Here is a 9,520-nt window from a genome sequence, read left to right as displayed (position 1 = left end):
CTGGCTTTTTTCTGACTCTCGCGAGAGTGGACTATTCAGTAGGCGCCTTGAGAGGGGGTGTGCCCTTTGAGTGATGAGAAAATGCTGCAAAGATTAACGCTCTCATTACTGAATCCCAACAGAACCTCATTAGATCCATAAAAGGGAACGTAAGCTTTAAAGATGTTTTTGCTAGAATAAACTACCACAACACTTGAGCTAATTATGCCTTAGGGTGTATACATACCCCGTTCCACAGGTCAGACGCTGTAACCTAAGAAACTCAACCACTCTCATCGTTGAACCAGAAGCTTCCCTGGACCCACCCATACACCCCAGTGGAATTTTTTTTTTCTTTTTTTGAGATGGAGTTTTGCTCTTGTTGCCCAGGCTGGAGAGAAATGGCACGATCTTGGCTCACCGCAACCTTTGCCTCCCGGGTTCAAGCGATTCTCCAGCCTCCGAGTATCTAGGATTACAGGCATGCGCCACTACGCCCCCCTTATTTTGTATTTTTAGTAGAGACAGGATTTCTCCATATTGATGAGGCTGGTCTCGAACTTCTGACCTCGGGTGATTCACCCGCCTCGGCCTCCCAAAGTGCTGGGATTACAGGTGTGAGCCACCGCGCCCGGCCACCCCAGTGGACTTCTAACCGCTCCTACCTTCCCTCCTACCTACCTCCCAACTCAGGCTGTATCATCTGTTGTAGTGTCTTGAAGAACCAAGGAGGAAAATTGCACCAGCAGAAAAAAATTGAGTCATGAAAGATGTGAAAAGATAGAAACATTACATATCATTTATTCAGAAGCAAAGTCTTTTACAGTGGAGGTGAGTTTGGACCAAGTGAACTACACTTTTCATAGTTGCCCCAGTGGGCCCGTTTGATGCTTGATAAACACACTCTAGACAAGTGGGACTTGCTGTCTGGATACCGGCTGGATAAAGAACAATGAGTATAGATTTCTTGGAAAATAGACATATAAATTCAGGGATGTCTTTATTCCTCCTTCGCCTGGGAATTAAACTCATTCTTCCAAAAGTTCAAACAGTTATCTCCTCTTTGAGACTTTTTACAACTCCCAGAGTGCTCTAGTTGCCCTCTCTATGTCTATACAACTCTGTCTTTATTCTTTCAGCAAGTATTTGTTGAACATTTTTTATTTGCGATTCACAGTCCTGGGTTCTAGGCACACACGGTTGAAAAGGTACACATAATCTAGCATTATCACGTTGCTTTGAAATTCAGTGGCTGTGTGTCTCACACCCCACCCTGTCTCCCAACTGCAATCAATACTTGTTACAATGAAGGCAGGAATGAAGTCTTCATATTTGCATGCCCAGGAACTGAACTGGAATCTGATGACACGCACTACATGACTCCTCCTTACACTGCCACCACCTGAATGAGGCAGCTGCCCTGGGCCCAGATGCTGACCTCATACTGTGCTTTCTGATGTGGCAAATAGACGTTTTCAAGCAGTCCCAGGGAGGCAGAAAGGCCAGTCCTTTGGCCCCTGGAACCTCAATGAGTCAATGTTTAATGCAGCCACGAGTCTAGTCACAAGTATAATTGTTTTTGACTGGTCCTTTGACTCAGTGACCATTCCTGGCATTCGTTTGCGTTGTGAACTATGATTCTGTTTCTCCTAATGTAGTCTGGGTGTAGCGTGGAAGCCCCAATTTAATAATTTCCGACCTCACTAAGTGCAAGGTCACATTCCAAGCTCCAGAGCTTCATTAAGGAACTCCTTCCCCCGCCCTCTTTTCTTAAGCATATATGCTACCGACGCGGAGGGCACCTCACTCGCTCTACAAGTAGCAAGACCCGTTGTCCTTTAGGAATACGGAGGTTTACATCTTCGTTCTGAGGGTGGGGGAAAAATCAGTTGCCACTTTAAAAGAGTTCGCGCTTAAGGCAGAAGCCGCGCCGAAGCGTCGCGAGAACTGTAACAACCCGCAACTTCTCGCGATGTTTGGCCCCGCTAAAGGTCGCCATTTTGGAGTCCACCCGGCGCCTGGTTGCCCCGGCGGCATCGCTCAACCGGCTGCCGGGACCAAAGCTGGTCCCGCGGGTGTCTGGCCTGTGGGCAGCCGGACCGACACGATGTGGCGGCTCCGCTGCAAGGCCAAGGACGGCACCCATGTTTTGCAGGGGCTGTCCAGCCGGACCCGGGTGCGGGAACTCCAGAGCCAAATTGCCGCCATCACCGGGATCGCCCCCGGCGGTCAGCGAATCCTCGTCGGATACCCTCCCGAGTGCCTGGATCTCAGCAATGGGGATACCATTCTGGAAGACTTGCCCATCCAATCTGGTAAGGAATCAGGGCAGGGGCCAGGGAAAGTCCCGGGAGGACGGAGAGGGGCGTGAGAGAGAACAGAACACTAGTCAAGGCAAGGTGGCTGTGGGTCGGCGGGGGACTTTGAGGCCAGGGGCGAGGATAGATCAAAGAACAGAGAACTCTGACGGGGGCCGGGGCAAGTGTCTAGCAACTCCTTGTCTTGACACAGGGTTGAAAGGGAACCCAAAGGCTTGAAGTCCCCCTTCCCCAATCCGCTTTCTGCTCGGCTTTGAAACTATCCCATTTTGTTTTCCGTCGGCGTCCACAAAAATATGAAGAAGTAGGGCCTATTTTCTCTGTCCTTATGTCTCTTTTCCCCTGTATCATCGATGAGATCTCAAGGATGCAGGATTTTTTTTTTCTTGGTTCATTTTTGCAATCCCCTTCATAGATACTTCGTTTGACAGGCATACTCATTTTCGAGTCAGCTTTTAAACACCCACTGAAAGCCCTTTCAATTTCTAACCAGTAGCAGTTATTTTTGTGCCATATCAAAACTTGAACATCAGTGTTTATAATTAAAAGCTTTCAGTTGCTGTATCAAGGACGCTGTAAACACTCAGAGTAGATAAGTTCCCAGAGAAGGAGACCCCCCTAGCGGCCTACTCTGTAGTGAGCACCTTCTGTAAAATACTGTATAAGGAAAGGAAATTTTGTTTTTGAAATGTATCTTTTTAGGTAAGCTTAAAGTTGTTTACTCCAGACCGCTTCACTAAATTGGGATGCAACCTGAAGTGTCTTTGTTCTTTGTTCTTTTTTCATCTTTATGAAAATTCAGTGAACAAAGATTGTTACTGGTAACTTATTTGCAAAGCTGTCTTCTCTTTAATAACCCCAGTTTATGCTTTAACTCCTTCAGTTTGTAATTTACAGACTTGGCTAGTGAACACTCGGTTTCTTCTATAATTTCTCTGCAGATCGGGATTTGTTTTATTTTTAACAGGTGACATGCTGATCGTTGAAGAAGACCAAACCAGGCCCAAAAGTTCACCTGCATTTACTAAACGTGGTGCTTCTAGTTACGTCAGGGAAACTTTGCCTGTGCTTACCAGAACCGTGGTCCCAGCAGACAATTCTTGCCTCTTTACCAGTGTGTACTATGTCGTCGAAGGAGGAGTCTTGAATCCAGCTTGTGCCCCTGAGATGAGACGCCTCATAGCACAAATTGTAGCAAGCGATCCGGACTTCTATAGTGAGGCAATACTGGGAAAAACAAATCAAGAGTACTGTGACTGGATCAAAAGGGATGACACTTGGGGAGGAGCAATAGAGATATCGATTTTGTCCAAGTTTTACCAATGTGAAATATGTGTAGTGGATACACAGACAGTAAGAATTGATCGTTTTGGGGAAGATGCAGGATATACTAAAAGGGTTCTGCTTATTTATGATGGCATCCACTATGATCCACTTCAGCGTAACTTCCCTGATCCAGATACACCTCCTCTGACCATTTTCTCCTCTAATGATGATATTGTTCTTGTACAAGCACTGGAATTAGCAGATGAAGCTAGAAGAAGGAGACAGTTTACTGATGTCAACCGCTTCACCCTGAGATGCATGGTATGTCAGAAAGGATTAACTGGACAAGCAGAAGCAAGGGAACATGCCAAGGAGACAGGCCATACCAACTTTGGAGAAGTGTGATCTATGCATGAATGAGGGTTGAAGTCTACTACCTCACAGATCCAGAAGGCTCTGGGTTTTCCAATAAGCTGTCGTAACCCTAAAGAACAAAGGACACAATGCTTGAACCATCCTTTTGACTTAAAACCACTAAGACACTGAAATTCCTTGTTAAGATTAAAATTAGTGTGCAAGTTTACAGATGTGTGTCTACAGTGGTAAACTGTACATACATGCCTCTTTCTGCTGGAGTGACAGAATAGGTGATCCTTGCCACCTACTGACACTGACCTGAAGATTGAGATTGAGTATTATAAACTAGCACCCAGCAGCTTTAACTTGTAGAAGAAAGCATCACATTTTGGGTAATGTGGAAGGCCTCCTGTGAGTCCACTGGACATTTACCACAGTGTCTCCAGTAACCGAGTCTTTTTAAAAACTCTGAATCAGTTAAGTTTCTAAATTATGAATTGATTCATCAAATGAAGATACTCAGAATTGTCCAAACTGATTTTATATTGCAATTTGGTACACTTTATAAATGTGTGCTTAACCACTGATAAGTACATCACAAGCAATTTTTACAGGGATGAGTCTCATCCTTGAGAATGTTATCACAAAACAGGAACTGATTGTGCCCTGTTTAAGATCTCTAGTGTATAAAAAGTAGAATGTATGAGGGAAAAGGTGCCTGAGCAGCTTTCTGAAGCTTTAAAAGACCGTTGGCCTCGTGTTTTAATGCAATTCATGTACTGCTCTTTGTCACATTGGATAACATTTTAAAGTTAAGCAGGGTATTTTTTTAAATTGGAAATTCCTTGAAATTTGAGTCCTCAGTTTTTTCTTCATTTGCATAAAGCTTTGTCTGGGGGGATTTAATTTTCTCAGCTTTTTGTTAAGAGCACTTCCTCCAAAAAATTTTTTTCAAGTAATAATGCTCTGCTTTGGGTTGGTTTTTGTAAGATTTTTTGCACACCTAAACAGTGTTTGCTTTTGTGCTAGCCTTATCCCTCCACTAAAGTTATTTTAAATAATTTCACATTTCTGCAAATTAGCACTTTGCTTGTCTGCAATCTTTTACTTTGATTTTTGAAGTTTTAAAGTAATTGGAGTAATACTGTTGAATGAATTTGTTTCACTTCCAAAATAGGAAAAATTGTAAATCCTTGCCTTATGCAGCTTTCTCAGAATTCTGCTTCTTCCTAATACTAGATGTGTAGCCATTTGCTTCGTGGACTAATCCGCAAGGCACACCCTCTAAAACTTAGCTTCACTGCAAGATCTTCCAGATAAAGTTTTCTACCTCTTAATTATTCTGATCAGGGATGCTAAATTATAATTTGTTATGTATTATCTCATATAATGTGAAGAGGCTTAATGTTGTGAAGTTTTGTTATTTTGGTCTCATTTTTTATTAAGTATCTCACTTAGAAAATCAGTGGTATACTTTAAAGCACTTGGATCTTTTTCAGCATATCTTCCTAGCAAATGTTTTAAAATTAACATTTACTTTTAGCACTTTCACTTGGTGAAGGTGGCCATATAAAATTAAGGAACATTTGAACAATATAGGAGAAAAGTACTTTTAAGGGACAATTCACAAAGTATGTTTGAAATTGTCAGATGACATTTCTTGAGTACCTTTTGTGTGCATAGTTATTTTAGACAATATAAGCTGTTATGATCAGTATAACTTAAAAGTGTTTAGTTTTCTATTTTACTGAGCCTTAAAAATAGCACTGATAAACTTATGATACTTAATGTTTGGCAATCATAATATGTTCAAATTAATAGGATTGAAAATCTCTCCACACCTGACTCTCATCTGGTCTAGATGGTTTTGGTTTTGTATCTTTTTTATTTCTCCCAGAAAATATTAAATTTAAAACTGTAAATTAAGAATATACCACTAGATAACAATTATCAAATTGAGCTTTATGCATCGTTAGTCAGAATGCTTACCTTCCTTTCTTTGCTACTTCAGGAGACAAAGTTGACATTTGCTTACTGCAGCTTTAGATGTAGAAGTTTATTCATGCAACAAATATTTATTGAGTAATTTATACTGTGCCAGGCATGTTTTGATATGTTTCTGTTGTATGTTTTGATATGTTCCAACATAAGTTTCTGTCACTTTAAAATTCAGTATATATTTTCTACAGTGGGTAAATTTAACAATGGAAAGGAAAATTAAACCCCTTCATTGTAAGTGCTTTGTTTACATATTAAGTGTCAAGTATTTATTCAGGGGATCTTATTTCATTCTATTTTATCTGTCATGTAGGTTGTCCATTTACCAGTTGGACACAGATACTCTGTCAAATTCCTTTCAAAAATGACTTTAATCTGCTGAAATTTAGCACTAGTACTTTAGTGTTCTGATCATGGAAAATTCAAGATGAAGCTTTATTTGCGGACCATCTGATTTAGTTATTAAGCATTAAAAACCTAAACCTTTCCTCATTCTAAACTCAAGCTTTAAAGCCTCACAGAATTTACAGGGGTTTTTTGTTGTTGTTGTTGTTGTTTGTTTTTTCATTTTTTACTGTGCTTATTAAACTCTTGAAATTAGTTATTAAAGGGAGTAAATTCTCATCTTGGGAATTTTGAAAATCTGTGGACTTACAACTTTCAGGAGGATTAAATGTCTTTAAGTTTTGTACTAGAGCAGAGTGAAATCCTTCTTCCTATTCATTCAATTTTTGCCTGCCATAGGGGAGGTTTTTTTTTTTTTGTAAATTAAAATGAGGACAGTTTATATCAGTGGCAAAGTGAATAAAGACCTCACTTTCCCACCCCACCCTTCTTCCTTTCTTTTACTCTTCTTTGGATTAAAGGTCAGGTGTAGTGCTATGAAGATTCACTCCTGAGTAAAGTGATTTCAGAAGTGAAAATTGAATATACCTGGAAATTTTGTGATGTGTTAGCCAAGCGAAGATATTAGTGTGTTACATCTTTTGCTAATGGTTTGTGGTTGATTTCTTCATTGTTTCCCATGAAATTAGCATAGTCAGGTAGTACCCTTGAAGCTTGACTGCTGGTCAGTTTGACCCTGTTTTTAACAACTAATGTAGTCATGCCACTTGATTATTCCATGAAGTCCCAGCAAAATAATAATCAGGAATTAACTAACATTATATTATCTATCTAATTTGTCTGTGGCCCCAAATGCCCATGCCTAACTTGCTTCTCCAGTTTATTCCTTCTGTGTAGGGATTAAAACGTGGGTGTTGCAAGTTGCCCTAAGCTAAACATAGTTTTCTTACATCTTTTTGAAAAAAAAGGGAATGGGAAGTATGCAAGATTAAGCAACAGCGATTTTTTTTTTTTTTTTTTTTTTGACGAATCAGGTGACCTTCCTAAACATACTAAGAATTACGTTCTTTCATGTGTTAAGACACATTTAATTTGTTTGCAGCACTTTAACAAAAATATGGAATAAAAGTTTACATGTTGGCCCTCTAGGGATCTAATTAAGGACATTAAAGTACAATTCTTGAGCTGCTATCCATCAGCTCTTCTTAATCAAAGATTGCCATCAGTATAGAGTGTATCTAATGGCACAGCATTCTGGTGTTTTGATAACAGTAGAACTCAATTTCAGTAACTATTAGGAGCATGGTCTGTGCTCTAGCATTAAAAATGTTATTATAATGTGAATATCTTGTATTCATTGTACAATGCAGTATTCAAAATTGTCCTTGTAGTGCAAAGATGACTGATAATTTCTAAAAGATTTGATCCTTAAAACTTGTTTGTTTCCAAGCAGACTTATTTTAAGGAAACTGATTTTTGAGTCAGAAGCCTTAAAAGTGTCATATACAAGTGACATCATTTTAAGTCCAAAGTGAAACACTCGATTTGAATAAGCTAGTTTATTAACTAAAGCTGTTTTGTTATGAAGTGTTACAGTATTTCAGCACATGTCATTCAACATAAAAAGAATATTAAATGTCCCTGGTGTGGGAGAGTGTTTATTTTTCTCAAAATTAGCTAGCATTTTGCTTACAGTGCTTTGAATATTTGACTTAAAATTATTATTGATGTTGAATTGTAGGGTGCTGATTTAGGTCTTGATTCACATACATTTAAAGGAGGTTGGTAACCCCCTCATGGTAGAGTGAAGGGAGAAAAGGGCCAAGAGGACAAAGTACCACTGAAAAAGAAGAGATTGTCAAATAGATGCATTCCTAGTCATGAATTATGCTTTTCCAAACATTTTTAAAGCAATGCCTTTGTGTCAACTCAACCCTTCTTCCCCATTTCTTATCATAGAATATAGCATGGCCATAGGTGAAAAAGCTTGTCATTAAAGTATGAAACCATGAATTATAAGCATTTTGCCATGATGCCCTTTTATACTTATGTTTTTAAAAGTACTAACCAACATACAGGAGTTTAGGAATAGTGAAGATATAATTTGATTAAGTTGTAGGTAAACAGAAAGGATAATCTTAGGCTCAGAATTTCTACTGTGATTACGACTCTACTTTATAAACTGGTATAGGCTATGTAATTAGCCCGTAAGTTACCTAAAGGACCAGGGGACCTAATTTTTATCAGTTTTCCAGTCACATTGGTGCCATTCAGGACTCCAGCTGTTTACAGGAAATATGTACTTAGCAGAGTAGTATTTTTCCTTGAAAAAAATTTAAATTCAGCCTAATTACAGAATGAATATGAATAGCTTGTGAAAAGGGTTAGAGAACAACAATATTCCTATAATTTCTGTATTAATTCAGTAGAGACAGGTTCCTGATGCAAAAATAAAACCACAAGACTGTCAAATTAGAGCTTTAGAATATGACTTGAAAAAATAGGGATGGGCAAAACAGCATAAGAAAATATTTTTTCTTAAGATGGACAGTGTTTTCTTGTTTTAAAAATGTTTTGCCTATTTGCCAGCATTTTTTGAAGTAATGCACTGCTGCTACCTGGAAGATGTCTAACTTCATTTTCTACAACTCTTACGTGATTTTGCCATTGTCATTAAGATGCATTGATTTTATTTATGAGGTGTATGACTTTGAATATCTAAATGCTGTATTAAGTGACTTGTTTCAAAGGAATAAATGAAGTGAAAACGTTGTTTTGAGTTTATTTTGGGATCAGGGCAGAGGGCCAGTGAACAGCTATTTTACTCAATATACATGTTATCAAAAGCTTACTGCATCTTTACCAAAATCTGCCTAATATCACCATTTAGGCGGACTCAGTGAATGGGATAGGAGAAACTAAGGTATTTCTCCTTAACGCCGAAAGGCATTTGAAATTCCCATTCATTGACTAAATTTTTTTCTAAATCAAATCCTGCAAGTTGTAATTCAATATTTGTTGCTGACAAATTGTCAATGTGGAAAGGCTTAATATTTCTTTTATAATAGACTGCAATCTTTGTGAACTTAATCTGTTTGAAAATAGCAACATCACTATGGTAGGGTTTATTTCATCTTTGGTAGTGTCAACATTTAAACATGTATTTGAAGCAACACTGTGGCTATTAGAATTGGCCAGAGTTCAGGTTCCCTACCTAAACGAAACTACTTACCCATTCTTTCACATTGAAAGCTTAA

At 38.9% G+C, this 9,520-nt stretch overlaps 1 protein-coding gene across 1 annotated transcript; it reads left to right on the top strand.

Moving 5' to 3' along the window:
- Positions 1 to 1,347: 1,347 nt before the first annotated feature.
- On the top strand, positions 1,348 to 9,035 carry YOD1 (YOD1 deubiquitinase). The gene is made up of 2 exons (XM_001083461.5): positions 1,348 to 2,294; positions 3,265 to 9,035. Exons 1-2 carry the CDS (start codon positions 1,952 to 1,954, stop codon positions 3,966 to 3,968), a joined length of 1,047 nt encoding a protein of 348 aa, XP_001083461.1. The 5' UTR covers positions 1,348 to 1,951; the 3' UTR covers positions 3,969 to 9,035.
- The last annotated feature ends 485 nt before the right edge of the window (positions 9,036 to 9,520 follow it).

The sequence above is a fragment of the Macaca mulatta genome, chromosome 1, assembly GCF_049350105.2.
Source record: "Macaca mulatta isolate MMU2019108-1 chromosome 1, T2T-MMU8v2.0, whole genome shotgun sequence".
NCBI lineage: Eukaryota > Metazoa > Chordata > Mammalia > Primates > Cercopithecidae > Macaca > Macaca mulatta.
The sequence above is the reverse complement of the archived record's forward strand: the minus strand, read 5'-3'. Positions and strand labels throughout refer to the sequence as shown.

Coding starts and splice junctions, on each gene's coding strand:
- YOD1 (XM_001083461.5), top strand. CDS start 1,952: ATGTTTGGCCCCGCTAAAGGTCGCCATTTTGGAGTCCACCCGGCGCCT. Junction 2,295..3,264: donor AGACTTGCCCATCCAATCTG/GTAAGGAATCAG, acceptor TATTTTTAACAG/GTGACATGCTGATCGTTGAA.